This window comes from Lagenorhynchus albirostris, chromosome 13 (genome assembly GCF_949774975.1).
Source record: "Lagenorhynchus albirostris chromosome 13, mLagAlb1.1, whole genome shotgun sequence".
NCBI lineage: Eukaryota > Metazoa > Chordata > Mammalia > Artiodactyla > Delphinidae > Lagenorhynchus > Lagenorhynchus albirostris.
This window is the reverse complement of record NC_083107.1, coordinates 36,546,354-36,570,137: the sequence shown is the minus strand read 5'-3', so window position 1 is coordinate 36,570,137 and position 23,784 is coordinate 36,546,354. Positions and strand designations below refer to the sequence as shown.

General features: G+C 39.1%; 1 protein-coding gene across 4 annotated transcripts in view; it reads left to right on the top strand.

Moving 5' to 3' along the window:
• The first annotated feature begins 637 nt into the window (after positions 1–637).
• The window catches only part of EHBP1 (EH domain binding protein 1), a 348,334-nt gene continuing 325,187 nt past the window's right edge, over positions 638–23,784 (top strand). For all 4 annotated transcript variants that reach the window (XM_060169057.1, XM_060169058.1, XM_060169056.1 and 1 more), the window contains exons 1-2: positions 638–838; positions 1,678–2,082. In XM_060169057.1, coding sequence (XP_060025040.1) covers positions 1,979–2,082 — 104 coding nt within the window. In that variant the 5' untranslated portion in view covers positions 638–838; positions 1,678–1,978. The remainder of the gene's footprint in view (positions 839–1,677; positions 2,083–23,784) is intronic.

Below are 23,784 nucleotides of genomic sequence, written 5' to 3'. Positions count from 1 at the left end.
GTGGGGACAGGAGAGAAAAGGAGAGAAAACGCCAGTAGCCGCACAGCCCACAGCTGCAGCGAAGCCAGTCGCGGGCTCTGCTCTCAGACTCCAGACAGAAACCCCGCCCAGCACCCGGCACGCCTTTGACCGACATCCACCTTCAGCAACCACCTTTCAGATCACTATAAACACTCCTTACTCCTCCCACCTATCGCTTCCCTCTCGAAGCCAATCAGAGGAAAGGGCGGGATTGTCCTTAGAGGGTTCCAGTGTTTTTTTTTTTTTTTTTTTTCTTAAAGAAGGGTATACTGTACACCGCGTTCCGGCTGGGGAAAAAAACACCTCCAGAACTTGCGGGGGAGGGGGGCGTGGAGCCCTGTGATGGGCACCCGGGTCGGCCAATGAGGCGTCCCCGCCCCTTAAAGGCCCTGCCGCCGAGGTGGGCGGGGAAAGCGCGGGGCCCGGCCAATGGCGGCGGGGCGGACGGAGGTTGAGCGGCCGTGGGTAGGGTTAGTGTGAGAGGTACGGCGGGGGAGGTAATGATGGTGGTGGCGGAGGAGAAAGGCGGGGGAGGGGGTGCTGGGCGCTGAGCGGCGGCTCTGGCAGGGTTTTGTAGGGTGGGGGACGGTCGCGGGGCGACTCCGTCCGGGAGGGGGCGGGCGTGAGGCGCTCCGTCCGCCTGAGGGGCTGCAGACCCCGGCTCCCGGGAGCGCCGCGGCTGGCTCGGCTGTTCCATGTGGCTCCGGCGGGGATGGAGGACTCGGTGGCGGCGGCGGCGACTGCTGCTGCGGCGGCGACGGAGGAGCGGCGCTGAGGAGGGAACCGGGCCAGACTCAGCCCGACAGCGGGATTAGAGGTGTGAGGAGGGGGCGGGAGTGGACGTGCGGTGGGACCGGGGCTCTGGGACCGGGCTGGGGTCTTCTGGCATCGCCTGGGTGACAGGGACCGCTGGCGAGCCACCGCCTGCCTCAGCTGGGGGGCAGGGGTCTGGGCTCTGTGCGGGAGGAGAGGAGGCTTCGGCGGACTATTCCCTGAGGATGGGGGAGGGAGGCACTGCACCCCGCACCGTGCACTTGCCTCGCTGGTCATTGCTTCACGTCCAGGCAGGAGTTTCCATTTCCCTCCGGTTGGCAGCAAAGGTGGAGAAGAGCCCAAGTGGCCTGGAGCCGGGACACTGCCCTCTCTCTGCCTTGAGATTTCCCTCCACTCCTTTTTCCCCATCCATTTCCCCCTCCGACTCAACAGCAGCGTTCTTCCCCGCTCCTTAATTTGTTCCACGCACATATTCTAGGACTCAGAGCTATTCACTATCGGCTGAAAAACAAAGTTTATTTTAAAATACTCCACTTCTTCCTCTGACTGGCGGTGGACATTAAACAGCATCCCTAGACTTTCCCGCTCTGCTCGCCCTTCTGTGATGCTAGGAGAGGGAGGTAGGGCCCCGACTTTCGCCTCTCGATCGTTGTTGATGCTGATTACCTGATGTGTTGCTCCACGTCTTTGGTGTGAATTGTAATTTCTTCCTTGGTGTCTTGCATCCTTGATGTTACTGGCTTTTGAGGTTGGTGTTTTGTTTCATTGTTTGAAAAACATGCGGAGAACTGGGCTTGTCTGTTGCAGTGTTATCTAACATGGGTGGTTAGTCACTTCTCATGCTTCTCTCCTCATATTTTTTCTCTTTGTTTTGCTTTTCAGTCCTCCAGAATACACATCATATAACCCACGAGGTGGAATGGTGATGTCTCCATGAGGGAACCTCCTCTCACTCATCCTGTGATGTGTGTCATACTGTTCTTGACTGGGCCATTCATCTAAGATGTGATTTACCCTGTGAAACAGGGAGAAGACTTATGGACCCCAAACATCATTTCAAGTTGTAGTTGAGTTTTTTAAAGTACAGACATACATGCAAAGCTCCTTTGCTTTGGACCCTCTGCTTTGTTAAAGCTGCTGTGTTGCTAAGCCCAGAACTGCTCCAGTGTTTTGACTGATCATCATGGCTTCAGTTTGGAAGAGGCTACAGCGTGTGGGAAAACACGCATCCAAGTTCCAGTTTGTGGCCTCCTACCAGGAGCTGATGGTTGAATGTACCAAGAAATGGTAAGAAGTGCCTGGGCGTAGAGTTTGCTGTGCTGTGGCCTAAACTCACTGTGGCCTAAACTCTGCTGCTTCTGACAGCAGATTTACCTTTCTGTAGTGCACAAGTGTGTAGAAGCTGGGCGGGGTGCAGATTACTCTAACAAGTACTGTGGTGTGCACTGTTGCTGCTGGTACCGACCCTGTGGGTTTTAATTACTGCACTTCAGTATGGCTCAGAGGACTGTAACTATGAGAGCACACTAAGTACAGTAGATTTGGTCTTGAGGTCTTTCATCATTAGTCTTAGAATAACTTTGATTTTTATAACTTTAAGGAGGCATGAAGAATGGCTATTGAAATATTGTAAACATATATGCATATGTTTTGATGTAACATATGTCTATGTTTCAATAGAGTTTTAATACGGAAATCTGTTCTTGTGGGGTGGTGATAATCTGTTTTAATTTGTTCTTGATCTTTATTTTTTTTGCTTAAAATAACTTTTCATTATTTGCATAATAGAGTGCCAGTCCATACAACCTTAGAAATTCTTTTGTTCTGTGCTTAGTCAGGCAACTGTGTTTTATTTTAATTGCCTAATGGGATACATTTCTTGGCCAGACTTAAGGAAGCAATTAGTAGTGCTGGTCTATGATTTGCTTCTTTCCACTTGAGCAAAGTAAATTTAGGGCTTTCTTTTCACTGCCCTGAATGATAAGCAAGAAGAATTCTTATTTAGTCAGAGGAAAAAAGTTAATCTTAAGCAAATGGTACTTTGGGTTTTGATTTATTGCAGTGATTAAGCAGTATTACTGCAAAAGTAAGTCCATTTCCTTGTCCACATGGACTGTAATCTCATGTCTGTGTTAATCTCTCTTTTTAACATCCTTTTTATTAAACGGAAAAATAGCTTCCTCTACTCTAGAACTCTTAAGGCATATTTGAATATTTATTTGGAAACTAGTTTCCGAATGCTTTTCTCTTGAACTTGTTAGGAATGTTGCTTTATGTGCAATTCAAGAAATGCGTGTACTGATTACCTACTTTATAGTAGGCTCTGTGGCTTTAGAGTTGAATATGACATAATCCCCACCCTCAAGGAGTTCACAGTCCAGGGTAATGACAGTCATGTAAATAAATTCTCTGTGATAGGTGCAATAATATAAATATGATGTAGGGATCTTTATCTGTCTCTATCACTTAACAGTTGGATATCTTTGGGGACAGGTTATTTACTCCTCTGAGATAGTTTTCATATCGACAAAGGTAATAATGGTACCAATTCATAGGAAGGGTTATTGTGAAGATTAAATGAGTTAATACATGTAAAATACTTGGAACAATGTCAGGTACATAGTAAATGCCCAATAAAATGTCATCATTACTTACAAAGTTGGCAGACAAGGGAATAATCAACTCTTTAAGGGTAGGGTAGGGTGTGGGATGGCTTTCTTGGAGCTGAGTTGAGTTTTGAAAGATTCATAGTAATTGGCCAGGAAGCTAAAGGGGAAGAAATGAAGGATATTCTAGACTGAAGCAACAGCCTATGTAAAAGCATGGAGGCATGTGGCATGCTGGAAGTTCAAGCAGTGTAGTTGGATAATGATGGGGCTTAAAGTGCAGGATGGGAGGAGTGCAGTGGGCTATGATGTTTTAGAGGCAGGCAGGATTCAAATAATAAAAAGTAAAGTGCCGTTATACATGGCGTGGACTTTATTCTGTGGGTGATGGAGAGATAGGAAAAGGTTTTGAGCAGAAGAGACATTAGGTTTATATTTTGGAAAATCACTTGGATGACAGTGTGGAGTAAGGATCAGTGGAAAAGGTAACTGGAGGCAGGGATGGTATGGTAGCTATTGTAATAGATAAGGTGAGAGAAAAGGCTTAAACTAAGGCAGTGGCAGAGGAAATGGAGAGAATAGAGCAGAGGGACACTTAGGACACAAAATGGATAGTACTTGGTGGTCATTTCAGTAGGGGTCTGGAAAGGGTGGGGATGAGGGAGAGGGATAGGTCTAGGTTGATACCCATTTCTGGCTTGGAGGACTGGGTGTATTACTAACTAAACTAGGGAATACATGAGGAAAATCCTGATTACAAGTCCTTCTTAACTTGGCAGTATGCTGGGGGCATCAACTTTAAGACGGTTAAATTTGAATCTCTTTTCTTAAGGGAAATAGAACATGTCAGGTGATCCTTTATTCACAACATGAGTTTCTTCCTCACAGTTTGCGTCATCCCTGGATTTTATTTTTCCTTAAAAAGTGTGTAAGTTATTGTTAATGTGTCTCAAGGTGAAAGCAAGGATGAAAATTTAACTTGATTATAGATGAATAGATGGCTTAATTATTTTTAGGGTTGGACATTATGGTACACCTGTTAAATTAGATCTTTATGATAAGGTCTGGCCTTAACACAAGAAACATTTGGATATTCTAGAATTTTTAGACATGTAGTTCTAAATATTTTGCATTTTTCCCCTCTCATTTAAAAATATAGTTTAAAGCTAATGAGGTGACAGTGCCCAAAGAATAATATATTTGTTTGATGTCCTGGAATTTTATTTATAGGTGGATCCTTCAATAAAGCTTTAAAATCTTTTCATTACATACAAATTTGTTGTTATGATTTTTAGTTAGTATTCCTTTTGCCTTACTTTGCATAGGGTCCTTGTGATAAATACAGATTAGGCCCAATTTCTATACTTATATCCTTTTTTTTTATTCCTCATGTTGATGCTTGCAAGAATTCTTAAATTATTGGATATGTGTGCTGAATTAGAATCTATTTAAAGGACATAAGAATAAAAACAGACTTGGACACCTTGTAAGAACATATTTTATCAGCTACTTTTACATTTTAGGTATTGTGTTGGTGGTATGGAAAAATAAAAGGAGAGGAAGGAAATTTAGAGATGCCAACTGAATAAAGGGAAAGAGGCATTGAAGATAAATTGTAGGTGTTGAGAGGATAAGAAAATAGATCTAGTATAAATCAGAGAAGAAGGAATAAACTACAAAAAGAAAGGACAGTTAGCATTGCATTGGGATTGTGCCTTTGTAGGTAAACTGTGTATATAGGTGCCATTGCCTTTTAGAATCTTGCTACTTCAAGTGTTTTCTGAGAAGCAAGAGAGTTTGCAAAAGCCTGTTAGAACTGCTGTCCCTCAGGCCCTGCCCTAGGCTTACTGAATCAGAATCTGCTTTTTAATGAGATACATACTATGCACATTAATGTTTAAGAAGCAGTATTTTAAAATAATGTTTTCAACCTTACCAAGTGCCCATTCATGACTCCAGGGTAAAGTATACTGATTTCTGCATGAATTTGAAACTCAAGGGAATGAAGATGAAACTCAGTAGATTCAAGAAAGGCATGGAATGGAAGAGGTTGTTGATGGAACAGGTTAATGGGAATCAAGATATGTTTTCCAAGGGAGAACGCATTATTTCTGTGATTAAGGAGAGGAGAAATGTTTCCCATGTTCTCTTGTCATGGCCATAGGTTATGAACCTGGACATGACAGATAACAGGATGAAGGTAAGAGTTTCAGGAGGCCGTATTTTTTTAGATATAGGCCATGAGCAAACTCACAGCATTTTACCTTGATCAAAGGATGGATTCTATACATTAGAGGGTTTGGAGTTTCTGCTTTCTCACACTTTTCTTTGTTGCTGTCTTACAGTATTTTGCATTTGCCCAAGGTGGTGTGTTTCCTTAGTTCAACAGGGTCTAATTCATGATTCTTTCTTGGCGTAGTGGCTCTAGAAGTTAGGTCAGGAACAAAAACCAGAAAGACTTTTATTCATCTGAGAGAAGGAAACTATACTATGAAGTCCTATTCCTCATCACTCCTTGATAACCAGGTAGAGGCTCTAGCAAATTTGGAGATGATAAGTGTTCATATTCCTCTTCTCTTATTGTTGTCCCCAAGTCATTTAATTATTAATCTTACTTAACTGATGTAGCTCTTGGCAAGTGGTGAGACTGGCCGCTGGAGATGAGTTTGAGAGAATGAGACTGTGCTGTCTTTGCTCTCTTACTTTGTCTCTTATCCTGTACTTTTTATCAGCTGCAGCCCTTTTTATCACCTGCAGCCCTTTAGATTTTAGAGAAGTCTTCACTTGTACGAGCTCTCAATGGCTATTCGGGTGTTTGAGGAAACTACTTGAAAGTTAGCACGTTGTGGTATCATTGTGGCAGAGCTCAATTCTGATAGGAGCTCCCTTACATGATGAGAACCATTATGAGCATGTATATTTTCTGTGTATATCTATATATCTTCTACATATATGAACATATTTTATCTGTTTTTATATTTCTTCTATATAAGTCTTAGTTATGGCATTCAAAAAGTATTTAAAGTACTATAAACTTCTCCCCCAAAGGCATAAATATATTGGTTTCTGGTTTTTCTGTCATGTAAGAGTTCCTTTTTCTTAAATATAGTTTTTTTTTTTTTTTTTAATATCTTTATTGGGGTATAATTGCTTTACAATGGTGTGTTAGTTTCTGCTTTATAACAAAGTGAATCAGTTATACATATACATATGTTCCCATATCTCTTCCCTCTTGCGTCTCCCTCCCTCCCACCCTCCCTATCCCACCCCTCCAGGCTGTCACAAAGCACCAAGCCAATATCCCTGTGCCATGCGGCTGCTTCCCACTAGCTATCTACCTTACTACGTTTGTTAGTGTGTATATGTCCATGACTCTCTCTCTCCCCGTCACAGCTCACCCCTCCCCCTCCCCATAACCTCAAGTCTGTTCTCTAGGAGGTCTGCGTCTTTATTCCTGCCTTACCCCTAGGTTCTTCATGACATTTTTTTTCTTAAATTCCATATATATGTGTTAGCATACGGTATTTGTCTTTTTCTTTCTGACTTACTTCACTGTGTATGACAGACTCTAGGTCTATCCACCTCATTACAAATAGCTCAATTTCGTTTCTTTTTATGGCTGAGTAATATTCCATTGTATATATGTGCCACATCTTCTTTATCCATTCATCCGATGATGGGCACTTAGGTTGTTTCCATCTCCGGGCTATTGTAAATAGAGCTGCAATGAACATTTTGGTACATGACTCTTTTTGAATTTCGGTTTTCTCAGGGTATATGCCCAGTAGTGGGATTGCTGGGTCATATGGTAGTTCTATTTGTAGTTTTTTAAGGAACCTCCATACTGTTCTCCATAGTGGCTGAACCAATTCACATTCCCACCAGCAGTGCAAGAGGGTTCCCTTTTCTCCACACCCTCTCCAGCATTTATTGTTTCTAGATTTTTTGATGATGGCCATTCTGACTGGTGTGAGATGATATCTCATTGTAGTTTTGATTTGCATTTCTCTAATGATTAATGATGTTGAGCATTCTTTCATGTGTTTGTTGGCAGTCTGTATATAAATATAGTTTTAATTATAATTTATTTTTAAAATAGGTAATACAATCACACGGTTCAAAATTCTAGAGGTACATAAAGGTGTTTATATCCCTGAAAGTAACCCGTCATTTTCTCCATTATTCCACAACTCTTTGCAAACCTTGTGACCTCAGGATTTGAAAAGTGAAAAACTAGCTCTTCCCAGTGCTTAAGTGTGTGACGCTGACCTGTTAGATAAAATATGAACTCCTTAATCTGATGTTCCAGGCCCTCTGTAACTGATCCCAAGTTAGTTTTCCAGTTGGATGTTAGAATGCTACATGCACTGTAAGTATTAACTTGAGTTTACGAAGGCCAAATTACATTAATAAGTACTCATCCAGATCCACTTCTTTGGGTGGCTTAAGCAAGCATTTCTCTGTTGCTCTAATGGAGTGAGCTAAAGGAACATCCACCTTGATGTGAAAAACCTACTTTTGAAATACATTAAAAAATAATAATTGAAAACAAGCTTGGTGTGTTTTAGGAGTATCTAGAAGGCTGGTGTGTCTGCAACACAGTAAAACAAGCTAAAGTGATAACAGGTAAGTTTGAGAGGTAGGTAGGGGTTAGATCACATATGGTCTTGAGATCATGGTAAGGCTTTTGGATTTTAAATGTGATAGGAAGCCGTGGTAGAGGTTTGAGCAGGGAAGTAATATAATTTACATTTTAAAAAGCTTATTCTGGGTACTTTGTGGAATATGAACTGTCCTGAGTAAAAATGGAAGCTAGGATGCTATTGCAGTAGTCCAAGTAGCAAAGCAGTGTAATGGTGGAGGTGGTGAGAAATAATTGGATGTATGTAGGTAACACACACACATGCTCCTACTACACTTTATTGAGGTATAACTTACACTTTTACATACAGTAAAATGCATCCATTTTAAGTGTATAATGCAATCAGTTTTGACAAATGTATAAACCCATGTAACTAGAAATACATTTTTTGAAGATGTAGTTGACAGGACTTAATGATGGATTAGATATGATGTAAAGTGAGAGATGGATCAATAATGACTGCAGGGTTTTGGCCTGAGCAACCAGTGAAATGTAATACTAATTACAGTGATGGGGAACACCAGGGAGGAAAAGGTTTGGCGTGAAGGAGAAATCAAGAATTGGCTTTGCTTTCTTTAAGAAAAGACATCCAGCTGGAGGTCTTAATTAAGCAGTTAATTTGAAGAGTCTCGAGCTCAGGGGAAAGAAGAGGCTAGAGTCTTGCAGTGTATAGATAGAATTTATAACTATAGGCCTATAGGAAGTTTTCTGTGGTGTCATAGAGATTAAGAGGACTGAGGATTGAGCCTTGGGACACTTCAACATATAGAGGTGGGGAGGAAGAGGAAGAGCCAGCAAAGGAGACTGAAAACAATCAGTAGTGAGGTAGGAGGAAAATCAGGAATGTGTGCTTTCCAAGGAAGCAAGTGCAAAATGTATCAGGAAAGGAGTGTTTAGCTGTGTCAAATACTTTTGAGAGGTTGAGCAAGATGACCACTAGATTTGGCAAGTTGGAAAGAGTTGGTGACATTGAGGAATGGTTTCGGTGGAATTGTGGGGATGAAAGCATAATTAGATTAGGTTAGAGGAAAGGAAGTGGATACAGTCAGTATAGGTAATTATCTTAGAAAATTTTGCTACAAACTGGAGAATTAGGTAGTAGGTGAAGAGGGACAAGAGGTAAGGTATAGCTTTTGCATGGAAGATATTGCAGCACATTTTAATGCTGATGGAAATGGTTGGTAAAGCAGGAAAAACTGAAGATGCGCTGGGAGAGGAAGTAACTTCAGGAGAAACGTCCTTGAATGAGAGAAAGGGAACAGGATCCAGCACATAAATGGAAAGTTTGAACTTAAATAGAGGCAGGGACAATTCATTGTTACAAGGAGGGAAGCAGAGTACATGGGTAGGGAAGCATTTAGGTTGGTAGATTTGGTGGGGAAGGATGTGGACTTTCTCTTCTGTTGGCTTCTGTTTTCTCAGGAAAATAATATTAAGAAGTCATCATCCAAGAGGGAGGTGACAGAAAGTTATTGAAGGATTGACAAGAGAGGAAGTATGAAATCGTCAAAATGAAAATGAATTGAGTAGGGAAATGTAGGATTGTTAGTGCTGAGGACCTTCTTAACATTGTGGTCATAGATATAAAGTGAACGCACCCAGCATGTTTGCATATTTTAATTCAGCTATGTTATGTTCAGTGCTTGGGTGCAGGCATGGAATAGGCAGAGTTGGATTTAACCAGGGATGGGTTTATGTCAGGAATGTGTAAGTGAGGAAAAGAAGGGCAAGGAAATTGGGAGTGAATGCATGGGAGTGGTTATAGTGATGAACCATGGAGTATAGGATAGAAAAGGAGGAAAATAAGGACATGAAAGTTAGGATGGTCGATGGAAGAGTGAAGAGGATAAAGATTTTGAGATCTTAAAGAGATTAAATAGTTGTTGGGATTGGGATACCAGAGTGAATGAGCTAGAAAATTGGGAGGTAAGAGTCAGAATGAGATGTTTGATTTTGGAGGATGTGGTTAACAGTTATGACAAGATATAGCTGGTGGTCTCCTTTGCTTATTAGTTAAAAAAAAACAAGCACATATCTTCAATATATTTTTAATATATTTTAAATTAATATGCTTTATATGTTAAATATGGGTATACCTTAATTTCTCATTTTTTTAAATAAATAAATTTAAGTAGAATTTTCCCCTATATTTAAATGGGTCATCTTTTGTACCTCTGGGGTCTCTCATTTCTCTTTAGACTGTAGCTATTAGGGTATGACCATGGTGGTTGGTGGTTGAGATGAAATGGAGGAAAAGATTTTTGGAAGTGAAGAGGGCAATCAGGGAATTTAGAGGCCATGGGACAAGTTATCTATGTGGCTCTTGGAATTGCTGAGAATAATTGGAGGAGAAATGGTTAAGACAGGGAGTCAGGTGCTGAAATCTCAATGAATGAGAGGAGAGGTGGGGCAAAAAGTTTTACTTTGCAAAACTTTCTGTTACAAGTTATGTGAATGTTAAACACCTTATTCTTTGAAACAAAACAGGACGGTCTTCTTTTCCACAAGATGAATTGTCAGAGGTAGATGTAATTTTAGTAGAGAATAAATTGAGTTGTTACTTTGTTATTTTATTTTTGTGTTTCTTGGACTGAATTTTTTTTAAACTTGAATTGTTATGTAGAGTATTTTATCTATATTTTAAATATTTAGTCTATGTGAAGTTCAGTTATACAAAATTCAGTTGTGATGGGTTAAGGAAAATAGTGGAGCGTCTTTATGCCATAAAGACATAATTGGATATTGCAGTGCTTACATCACAGTTGCCTTGACACCAGGCTCAGTATGCCTGTAGATCATTGACAACTTTGGCCTGATCCAAGCGGCCTCTTTTGTAAATAAAATTTTATTGGAATACGGCCATGTCCATTGGTTTACATATTGTCTATGGCTGCCGTCATACTAAATGGCGTCTTACCCATGCTAAATGAGTAGTTGTTACATAGACTGGATGGCTGCAGTTTGAATTATTTATTATCTGGCCCTTTAAGAAAAAGTTAACCTCTGCTCTAAATCATTGGAGTTACAGCTAGTGTTTGTGGAATCTAGAGTCTGGTACTAATCTAGTACTTAATCTGTTAGTACCTCATCTGTAAAATGGTGAGGGTAATAACAGTGCTTCCAGCATAGAGTTGTTTTGATGATTAAATGAGACAATACATGTAAAGTGGTTAGAACAGTGCCTGACATATAGTAAGCACTCAGTAAATATTGCCCATTGTCTTTATCTGATTATTTAAGCATTACATGGTGAAAAGAACTATCTAGAGAAAAGGAGTAGAGTGACTGAGAAGAAGACTGAAAATATAACCTGAACATTTAAGAGTGTTTGAGAAAGATGAACTAGTGCAGAAGGCTGGAGTGACCCGAGAGGTGGAAGTAGACCAAGGAGCCTGATAGCAGAAGTGCTGTGCTGAAATGAACTAAGTTTTGACAGTACTTCGGCTTTTGGGGAAAGGAACTACCTCTTTTTGCTTCTGGAGCAAAATGGGTTCATATGGTTTTATAACTTTATTTCTTTTTTAATAACCACTTTAAGTAAGTGATTTTCAGCTAAAGAATATGGATAAGGAAACTAACTTAGTTCCTCCAAAGTAGAATTAACTTGCCAGCATTCGTGTGTGTGTGTGTGTGTGTCCCCTGTGGTGACTATTTATGATGTTTAGGATATATTTTTTTATGACAATTTTCCTTCAGATTTCTTTTCCCTATCATGAATTTTATAATGGCCCCATGGAATAAATTATGTCTTTTGGTAGTATATTTTTTAAATGAATTGTAAGGGATTATGCGAAGATGTTCTACTCTTATGACAGTTTAGTTTCATATTAGTTTTGTAATTAGATGCTCAGGGAACTTAAAATTAGGCATTTGTAGAAATGTGCTATTGATGCATCAATGTGTTTGTTATAATTTTGTGGAACATATCAACAGAAGAGTCACTGAAGTAGTTCACTGCATAACATAAAAAGTCTAGTGTGCTAAAGGAAAAATTGTACAAGCATTTTTAACTGAGTGTTCAATAGGGATGTTCATATTCTGCATATTTTTTAAAAGGAGCGGAACTGAGTTTGTGAAATTGGGACAGTAAAATTATTGCAGAATGCCATATATGTGTGTCTTATTTTTCACTCTTACAGTGATATTTTTAGGCCGCTTTGCTAATAGATACCTAAAGAATTTCTTTGGTAAGTTTGATCTGTTAAAAAATTTCCTGGGCTTCCCTGGTGGCGCAGTGGTTGAGAGTCCGCCTGCCGATGCAGAGGACACGGGTTCGTGCCCCGGTCCGGGAAGATCCCACATGCCACGGAGCGGCTGGGCCCGTGAGCCATGGCCGCTGAGCCTGCGCGTCCGGAGCCTGTGCTCTGCAATGGGAGAGGCCACAACAGTGAGAGGCCCGCGTACCACCAAAAAACAAAAACAAAAACAAAACAAAAATTTCCTGATGTTATTAATCCCAGTGTTGTTTTTATTGAAATACTTCTTTTTAAAAAAAGCCACTTCTAAAAATTGACTTTATTACTGCATTAACAATAAAAAAAGAATGACTTTAATGCAAAGAATTTATCACTTTAAAAGTTGATACTCTGCCTATGTCCAAAAGAGTTTGTCAGCTTGAGAATATAAAATAACACTATGTTGACTAATTTAGGGATATAAATAGAACAGAGATAGTCTTAGAGGAGCAGAGAGTACATGTTACTAGGCACTTAAGAGGAGTTACCGCTGGACACTGGAGTTGGTTTTGAGTTTACTGTCAGCTGTGGCAAAAACGGAAGCACATTGGCTCACCGAGTATACCTTCTGGCTAAAGAAAATATTCAAACTCATTTGCAGAGACTTTTCTTAGAAATTAATTAAAGCAGGATTTTTATTATGAAAAAAATGTATGACATTGGATAACGTCTCAAACTACAAAAGACTCAGACTTTTAAATAGGATAATGTTTATACTGACCATTTATAACAACCCTGTATGAGAGAATATGGCTGAGGAACCTAGTTTTCTGATCATCTAATTTAAATCAAGCGTACGCATTGGAAAATTTAGAAGAATGAATATTTAACATAGATCATCAAGTTCTATGCTGTGCCATACAGGAGCAACTAACTACATGTTGCTATTTACATCTAAATTTAAATTAAATAAAATTAAAAATTCAGTTCCTCAGTCACATTAGCCACATTTCAAGGGCTCACTAGCCACATGTGGCTAGGGACTACTGTATTGGATGGTGCAAATATGGAACATTTCTATCATCGCAAAAGGTTTTATTGGACAGTGCTGTTTTAGCCATTTCCTCTCAAAACTGGCTAATTTCAGAATTGCTGGGGCACTCTGCAAATAAGGTGATTGCTGTCGTCTTTGGAAAGTCCTGATTCTGTAGGTCTGGAATAGTGCTGGCAAATCTGTCATTTTAGAAGTTCCTCAATTGCTTAAGATCATCAAGCCAGGTTTTAGAACTACCACATTTGAGTCCTCCTCAAATATCTGTGTAAAGTAGAGCTTTGGCAAGTGTTAGGTGACAGGTCCTATTGGTACTCCAGAAATTATTAAGTTGAAAATTTGAATTGAATTTTTTTCCTTTGTTTCAGCTGTTTTGTAATGTGTGTGCGTGTGTGTGCTAAAAGTGAGAGCAATGTACTTTAGCTATGCCACATATAAAGTTGTCAAATTAATATAAACATTTGAACCAGTTCATGTATTCATTTAAAAAAAAAGTTTGCTCTCTTCCATAGAAGCAAGGACTGTTGGGGATAGCTAAAGACAATAATTTTTTTTTTTAAAGAAAAGTTTTGATGCTTCTCAAGTACCTGCACTGTTGTACTTCCAGGCACCATCTCTAGAGCTGCTGATTTTTTTTCCTCTGAAGATTCCTTAATTCTCTCTCCAGTTTTTCTGTTGCCAATGCCTTGGTGTCATCCTTTGTCATCTTTTGCCAAGGTGCATGGTTCTCAAAGTGTGCACTGAGGAGCCTAGAAAGCACCGCAGAGAACTCACAGGTGTGCCAAGGGATGCTTAAAAATGTTGAGGGAAATACAGCAACATCTATTGGAAACCACACAAACTACAAGCTTGAGGTAGCTCATCTGCAAAATTAGATTGTTATATTCCTTTCAGTGATACCATATTTTTACAAAGCTGAGTTTTTGGTAGTTGCTATGACAAAAAGCAAGTACCATGTGAAAATCCATATGAAACAGGAAAAGGGGAAGGTCGTGTCCAATCTGAATCTAATGTTTGAGAAGTTAGCAGTACTCAACACAACTTGTTAGGACATACATTTTTCTAAAGTTGTTTGGACCTGACTATTTAAACAGAATGGTTGGGCTTCCCTGGTGGCGCAGTGGTTGAGAGTCCGCCTGCCAATGCAGGGGACACGGGTTCATGACCCGGTCTGGGAAGATCCCACATGCTGCGGAGCAGCTGGGCCCGTGAGCCATGGCCGCTGAGCCTGCGCGTCCGGAGCCTGTGCTCCGCAACGGGAGAGGCCACAACAGTGAGAGGCCCGCGTATCGCAAAAAAAACCCCAAAAAACAGAATGGTTAATTATTTCTTTTGGCCTATGAAAAAATTACTGACACACTAATTAGGGCTTTATCAACCCAGAAAGTTTGGGAACCTCTAGTATAGGCTTTTGTGATAGCCTTTAACATTTTCCTTGCCTCTTTTTGGTCCTTTTTCTATATTATTGTCATTGTTATCCTTCTAAAAGGAACCTTCTGGATTTCCCCTTTGTTTATAGGGTGCTGTTAGTGTGGTAATTTTAATCTTTTAAATTTACCTTTATTCTGTTTTACTAGTCTTTTCCAATCATTTCCCTTAAACTTCCAAAAGATTGTTTACCACATGCAAATAATATCCTTCACATGTTAGCTTTCATTCTCCTCTATCCCCTTCCAACAATCATTCAATGCAAAGAGCACGTAGTAATATACTCTATGGCAAAGTAACTTAATTGAAACTGAGTTTATTCATGCAATAAGTGGGCTTAGAAATTGAGTTTAATGGTTCAACTTTAATTTGAAGAGTACTCTAATTTACAAAATAATCTTTTAAAAATTGGTTAATTCATTTACTTTTAAACTTTTTATTGAAATTATTTTAGGTTTACAGAGGAGTTACAAAGATAATATAGAGAGTTCTTGTATTCTTTTCACCCAGCTTCCTTTGAGTGAAATTAGGGTAAATAAATTTACCATGACCATTTATCAAAACTAAGAGATGAACCTAAGTACAATACTATTAGGCCAAAGTACAGACTTATTTGGATTTCACCAGTTTTCCATTAATATCCCTTTTCTGTTTGAGGGTATAAACCGGGATACCATGTTGCATTTAGTTGTCACATCTCCTTAGTCTTCTCCAATCTAAGACAGTTCATCAGTCTTTCCTTGATGGTTTTGAAGAGTGCTGCTTATTTTGTAGAATGTTCCTCAAATTGAGTTTGATGTTTTTCTATTAGACTGGGGTTATGGATTTGGGGAAGACGCCACAGAGGTGAAGTGCTCTCATCACATCATATCAGAGGGCACATGATATCAACATGGCTTATTACAGTTGATTTCACCTTGATCAGTTGGTTAAGGTGGAGTCTGCCAGATTCCTCCACTGTTAAGTTACTATCCCTTTCCATACTCTATTTACTAGCAACCAGTCACTAAGTCCAATATACACATGGGGTGGAGAATTAAGTTCCAGTTCCTGGGAGGAGAGGTATTAAAAACTTTGTGGATATATGTTAGAATCACCACAGAATTAATAAATTGTAGAGGGGAGATACTTTGAGGTTATGTAAATATCCTGTTTCTCTTTAAAGTTTTTTTTTTTTTTTTTTGTGGTACGCCGGCCTCTCACTGTTGTGGCTTCTCCCGCTGCAGAGCACAGGCTCCGGACGCGCAGGCTTAGCGGCCATGGCTCACGGGCCCAGCCGCTCCGTGGCATGTGGGATCTTCCCGGACCGGGGCACAAACCCGTGTCCCCTGCATCGGCAGGCAGACTCTCAACCACTGCGCCACCAGGGAAGCCCCTCTTTAAGGTTTTGATCACTAATTTCCAATTCATTAGTAGGTTTTGCCTGCAGCACTTATTACAGCGTTCTAATGATGATTTTCTATTTCCCTTATTCCTCTTTTATTGTTTGGAATTCTTCTGTAAGGCAGAGTTGACCTTTCTCATTATTTATTCAGTTATGTTATTTATACCAGTTTGGACTTATATTTATAAAATAACTTTTTGATATTGTTACTGCCTTTGGTACTAAGGTTCTGGTAGGGGGTATATTGTTGCAACATTTTTTTTAAAGGAAACTTTATTTTGAAATAATTTCAGAATTATAGAAAAGTTGCAAAAGTAGTACAAAGAATTAATTCCTGTATGCCTGCCACCCAAATTCCCCAGGTGGCAACATTTTATCATACATGCTTTATCACTCTCTCTTGCTCTCTGTATGTCATTTTTTTTCCCCTTAACATTAACCGTGATGCCCTTTACCCATAAATGCTTAAATGTATATTTTCTAAAAACAAGGATATTTTCTTACCTAGCCAAGGTTCGGTTTACCAAATCAGGAAATAAACACTGATTTATAGCAAAAGAAGAGTTTCCAGGGTCCATACATTACATTTAGTTGTCACATCTCTTACTCTCCTCTGATCTGATAGAGTTCTTCAGTTTTTCTTGATCTTGATACTTTTGAAGATGTTGCTGAATTTGGTTTTGTCTACTGTTTCCTGTGACTAGGTTCAGATTATGAGTATTTGGCAAGAGTACCAAAGTGATGCTGCATACTCACTACATCATATCAAATGTGTGTGTGTATATAAATATCCTATTCCTTATCAAACTTTTATCCACTAGTTTGAGCATTCAGTGTGGTTATATTTTAATTCGAAACAGATAGGTTCATTCATTTTTATTTGTATTTCACTTTAGAAAATCCCTCTATCCTTGTTGAAGTAATTAACTGATTAATTAATGAAATTTTAATGTTGTTCCTCAAATAAGAACTTTTTTAAAAAAAAGTCACATGATGTTGATTGGTCCTATTATTGGTGATGTTAACTTTGATCACTTGCTTAAAATATTGTCTAACAAGTTTCTCCAATTGTAAAGTTACTGTTTTTTTCTTTGTAAATATCCTATTCCTTATCAAACTTTCATCCACTAGTTTTAGCATTCAGTGTGATTATGTTTTAATTCAAAACACCGATAGGTTTATTTGTTTTTACTTGCATCCCACTTTAGAAAAGCTCCCCCCCAATTCTTATTGAATTAATTAACTTATTAATTAATGGAATTCTAATGTGTTTCCCCAAATAAGAGCTATTTTTTAAAGGGTATATCTCCCCATCCCATATATTCTGTTCCCGCTGCCTTGTCCTTTTTCCCTTGTTCCACCCAACCCCTGAATGTAGCTAGTTTCATTATTCTGGGTTTCTTCTTATTTTTAAAAACAGATTTATTGAGAGATAATTCACATACTATACAATTCACCCTTTTCAAGTGCTCAATTCAATGGTTTTAGTGTATTCCTAGAGTTGTACAACCGTCATCACCATCTAATTTTAGAACACTTTCATCACTTCCAAAAGAAACCCATACTCATTATCAGTCACTCCCTATTCCTCTGGAACTCCCCTCCCCTCTTCCTCTTAACACTGTTTCCTGCTCCTGCCCTATCCTTGCTCTCCTCAACCACTACTCTACTTTTCTCTCTTCATTTGCCTATTCCAGACATTTTATGTAAATGGAATCATACTATATGGTCTTTTTTGACTGGTTTCTTTCAATTAACATAATGGTTTCAAGATTCATCCACATGTAGCATGTATCAGTACTTTTCTTTACCAAATCATATGCTATTGTATGAATATACTGCATTTTATTTATTCTAAATGGGCATTTGGGTTGTTCCCACTTCTTGGCTATTATGAATAATGTTGATATGAACATTTCCATCCTGGGTTTATACCTAGAAGTGGAAGTGGTAAGTCATGCGATAACTTCAACTTTTTTCAGGAGCTGCTAAAACATTTTCCAAAGGGGCTACATCATTTTATATTCCCACCAGCAATGTATGAGGGTTCCAGTTTCTCCAGCCGTCACCAACACATCTTATTGTCTGTTTTATTTTAGCCATCCTAGTGGGTGTAAAGTGGTATATGATTGTGGCTTTGATTTGCATTTGTCTAATTGCTGGATGATGTTTAGCCACGATCTTTTCATGTGTTTATTGGCCATTTACATATATATATTTGGAGAAATGTGTATTCCGATCCTTTGCCCATTTTTAATTGTGTTTTTAATCTTTTTAGTGGTGCAATGTAAGAGTTCTTTATATATTTTAGATATTATACATTTGTCAGATATGTGATTTGCAGATACTTTCTCTCATTCAATGAGTTGTCCTCACTTTCTTTTTTTTAAATTGAAGTATAGTTGATTTACAATATTGTGTTAGTTTCAGGTGTACAACAAAGTGATTCAGTTTTAAATACACACACACACACACACACACACATAACACATACACACACACATATATTCTGCTTGGGATTGCATTGAATCTATGGATCCAGTTAGGAAGAACTGACACCTTGGCAATATTGAGTCTTCTTATCCATGTACAGGGAATCTCTCCATGTATTTAGATTTTTAAAAATTTCTTAAGAGTTTTTTAGTATTCCTTATATAGATATTGTGTGTGTGTATTTATTTATTTAGATTTATACCTAAGTATTTCATTTTTAAGTGCTAATTCAAATGCTATTGTGTTTCAAATTACAATTGTTTGTTCCTGGTATACAATAAAGCAATTGATTTTTGTATATTAACCTTGAATCCTGCAACTCGCTATGATTGTTTATTTCTTCCAGGATTTTTGGTTGATTCTTTGGGATGTTGTACATAGATAGACAGTCACGTCATGTGTAAACAAATATAGTTTTATTTCTTCCCTCCCAACTGTATACATTTTATTTTCCTTTCTTATCTTACTGCATTAGCTAGGACTTCCAATATGATTTGAATAGGAGTGGTGAGAGTGGACATCCTTGCCTTGTTCCTGATCTTACTGGGAAAGCATCCAGTTTCTCACCATTATATATGGTGTTATAGTTTTTTTGTAGATGTTCTCTGCCAAGTTGAGGAAACTCCCCTCTGCTCCTAGTTAGCTGAGAGTTTTTACTATGAATGAGTGTTGGATTTTGTTAGATGCTTTTTTTGGTATCTAATGATATGATCATGTAATTTTTCTTTTTTAGTCTGTTGATGTGATGGATTACATTAATTGATTTTCAAATATTGAACCAGACTTTCATACCTGGAATAAATCCACCTGGTTGTAGTGTGTAGTTTTTTTTTTGTTTTGTGGTACGCGGGCCTCTCACTGTTGTGGGCTCTGCTGTTGCAGAGCACAGGCTCCGGACGCGCAGGCTCAGCGGCCACGGCTCACGGGCCTAGCCGCTCCGCAGCATGTGGGATCTTCCCGGATCGGGGCACGAACCCGTGTCCCCTGCATCGGCAGGCGGACTCTCAACCACTGCGCCACCAGGGAAGCCCGTTTTTTAAAAATGCATTATTGGATTTAATTTACTAATATTTTCTTGAGGATTTTTGCATCTGTGTTCATGAGGGATGTTGGTATTTAGTTTTCCTTTCTTATAATGTCTTTGGTTTGATTTTTACAGTAATGCTGGCCTCATAGAATGAGTTAAGAAGTGTTCTCTCAGCTTTTATTTTTTGGAAGAGATTGTCTGGAGAATTAGTATAATTTCTTCCTTAAATGTGTGGTAGAATTCACCAGTGAACCCTTCTGGGCCTGGTGCTTCCTGTTTTAGAAGGCTGTTTATTATTAATTCAATTTCTTTAATAGACACAGGACTATTCAGCTTACCCATTTCTCATTATAGGGGGTTTAGTAGATTGTGTCTTTCAGGAAATTGGTCTGTTTTATCTAGGTAATTAAATTCATGGGCATAGAGTTGTTCATAATATTCCTTTAGTATATTTTTTAAGGTATTTTAAAAAAATTATTTATTTTATTTATTTATTTTTGGCTGCGTTGGGTCTTTGTTGCTGTGCGCAGGCTTTCTCTAGTTGCGATGAGCGGAGGCTACTCTTTGTTGCGGTGCACGGGCTTCTCATTGCGGTGGCTTCTCTTGTTGCAGAGCATGGGCTCTAGGTGCCCAGGCTTCAGGAGTTGTGGCTTGCGGGCTCTGGAGCGCAGGCTTAGTACTTGTGGCACATTGGCTTAGTTGCTCAGCAGCATGTGGGATCTTGCCGGACCAGGGCTCGAACCCGTGTCCCCTGCATTGGCGGGCAAATTCTTAACCACTGTGCCACAAGGGAAGCCCTTTATTTATTTATTTATTTTTTGCGGTACGCGGGCCTCTCTCTGTTGCGATCTCTCCCGCTGCGGACAGGCTCCGGACGTGCAGGCTCAGCGGCCATGGCTCCCGGGCCCAGCCGCTCTGCGGCACGCGGGATCCCCCGGGACCGGGGCACAAACCCGCGTCCCCTGCATCGGCAGGCAGACTCCCAACCACTGCACCACTAGGGAAGCCCTTTTTTTTTTTTAAAACGTAGTGATTCACAATTTTTTTAAATATTTATTTTGGCTGTGTTGGGTCTTCGTTGCTGCATGCAGGCTTTCTCTAGTTGCAGTGAGCGGGGGCTACTCTTCATTGTGTGCAGGCTTCTCATTGCGGTGGCTTCTCTTGTTGCGGAGCATGGGCTCTAGGCACACGGGCTTCAGTAGTTGTGGCCTGCGGGCTCAGTAGTTGTGGCACGCGGGTTTAGTTGCTCCACGGCATGTGGGATCTTCCTGGACCAGGGCTCGAACCCATGTGCCCTGCACTGGCAGGTGGATTCTTAACCACTGTACCACCAGGGAAGCCCCCCTTCAGTATCTTCTTAATGTCTACAGAATCAGTACTGATGGGCCCACTTTCATTTCTAATATTAGTAATTTGTTTACTCTTTTTTTTCTTGTTAACCTGGCTAGAAATGTATAATTTTATTGATCTTTTCAAAGAATCCACTTTTGGTTTTGGTTGATTTCCTGTTTTCAGTTTCATTGATTTCTGCTCTAATTTTTATTATTTCTTTCCTTCTGCTTACTTTGGATTTACTTTGCTCTTTTCTAGTTTCCTAAATTGGAAGCTTAGATTAATGATTTTAGATCTTTCTTCTTTTTTAATATTGTGCATTCAATGCCATTAATTTCCTTCTAAGCACTGGTTTTCTGGTTCCCACGACTTTTAATAAGTTACATTTTTATTTGTTCAATATTTTAAAATTTCTCTTGAGACTCCTTTGACACGTGTTGTTTAGAAGTTCACTGTTTAATCTCCAAGTTTTTTTTGGTTTTCTAGCTATTGGTTATTTATTTCTAATTTCGTTCTATCATGTATGAGAGCATACCTTGTATGATTTCAGTTTTTAAAAATTTGTTAAGATGTGTTTTATGGCCCAGGATATGTTCTGTCTTGGTGAATGTTATATGTGAGCTTGAGAAGAATGTGTATTTCTGCTCTGGTTGGATGAAGTATTCTATAGATCCAGTTGATCGATGGTGCTTTTCAGTTCAACTGTGTCCTTACCTGATATTTTGCCAGCTGATCTTTTAATTCCTGATAGAGGTGTATGGAAATCTTCAGCTGTAATAGTAAATTCATCCAGTTCTCTTTACAGTTCTATCAGTTTTTGTCTCATATATTTTGATGCTCTGTTGTTAGGCTCATACAAATTAGAGAATGTTATGTCCTCTTGGAGAACTGACCCCTTTATCATTATGTAATGCCCCTCTTTATCTCTGTTAATATTCCTTGCTGTAAAGTCTGCTTTGTCTGAAATTACTATAGCTACTCCAGCTTTTTTTGATTAGTGTTAACATGGCATATCTTTTCCATCCCTTCCTTTTAATCTATATGTGTCTTTATATTAAAAGTTAGTTTAGGGCTTCCCTGGTGGCACAGTGGTTGAGAGTCCGCCTGCTGCTGCAGAGGACATGGGTTCGTGCCCCGGTCCGGGAAGATCCCACATGCTGCGGAGCGGCTGGGCCCGTGAGCCGTGGCCTCTGAGCCTGCAGGTCTGGAGCCTGTGCTCCGCAACGGGAGAGGCCACAACAGTGAGAGGCCCGTGTACCGCAAAAAAAAAAAAAAAGTTAGTTTATCACAGACAACATTTATTTAGTAGACTCAAGTTTAGTTGCATCTTTTTTTTAATCCATTCTGAAAGGCTGTCTTTTAATTGATTTATTTAAACCATTCATGTTAAAATGATTACTGATACAGTTGGTTTAACATCTACCATATTTGTTACTGTTTTCTATTCTTTGCCCTATTCTTTGTTTCTATTTTGTTTTCCACTCTTTTTCTGCCTCTGTTTGTTTGCTTTTTTTCCTTCTTTGGTTTTAATTGAGCATTTTATATGATTCTACTATTTGTCTTCTCCTAGCATATCAGTTTTATTTCGTAAAGGATTTTTTTTTAGTCATTGCCCTTGAGATTGCAATATACATTTACAACTAATCCAGGTCCTCTTTCAAGTAACACTGCACTGTTTCACTGATAGTGCAAGTATCTTAGCATATTCCCAGTTCCTCCCTCCTGTCCTTATAACATTGCTGTCATTCATTTCACTTATCTATAGGCTCTAATCATCAAATGCATCGTTGCTATTATTATTTTGAACAAACTATTATATGCTAGATAAATTAATAAGAAAAATGAAAAATTTTACTTTGCCTTCATTTTTTCTTTCTCTAGTGCTCTTCCTTTCTTCATGTAGATCTGAGTTTCCGACTTCTGACCTATATGTTTCCTTCTCTCTGAAGATTTTTTTTTTAACATTTCTTGCAAGGGAGGTGTACTGGTGACGGATTCCCTTGACTTTTGTTTGCCTGAGAAAGTCTTTATTTCTCTTTCACTTTTAAAGGATAATTTGACTAGATAAAGAATTCTAGGTTGCATTCCATCCCCCTCACCCCCCCACACACCCAGCACTTTAAATACTTTATTTCACTCTCTTGCTTGCATGATTTCTGAAAAGCAGTCCGATGTAATCCTTATCCTTCTTCCTCTATAGAAAAGTGTTTTTCCTCTGGCCTCCTTTAAGACTTTATCTTTGATTTTCTGCAGTGGAAATATGATATGCCTAGGTATAGATTTTTAAATATCTATCCTGCCTGGTGTTCTCTGAGCTTCTGGATCTGAGGCTTGGTATCTATCATTAATTTTGTGAAATTGTCATTATTGCTTCAAATATTTCTTCTGTTCCTTTCTCTTTTTCTTTTCCTTCTGGTATTCTCATTATGTGTATGTTATACCCTTTGTAATTGCTCCACAGTTCTTGGATATTCTGTTCTTTTTCATGCTTTTTTCTGTTTCCATTTCAGTTTTGGAAGTTTCTACTGACATTTCTTCAAGTTCACTGAGTCTTTACTTGGCTGTGTCCAGTCTGCTGATGAGCCTATCAAAGGCATTCTTCATTTCTGTTACAGTATTTTTGATTTCTAACGTTTCCCTTTGATTCTTAGAGTTTCCATCTTTCTGCTTTATTACCCATCTGTTCTTGAATGTTGTCTTACTTTTTCCATTAGAGACCTTAGCATATTCATTGTAGTTGTTTTAAATTCCTGGTCTGATAATTCCAACATTTCTGCCATCTGAGCCTGGTTCTCTACTGCTTGCTCAGTCTCTTCAAACTGTACTTTTTGTGTTTTAGCATGCTTTGTAA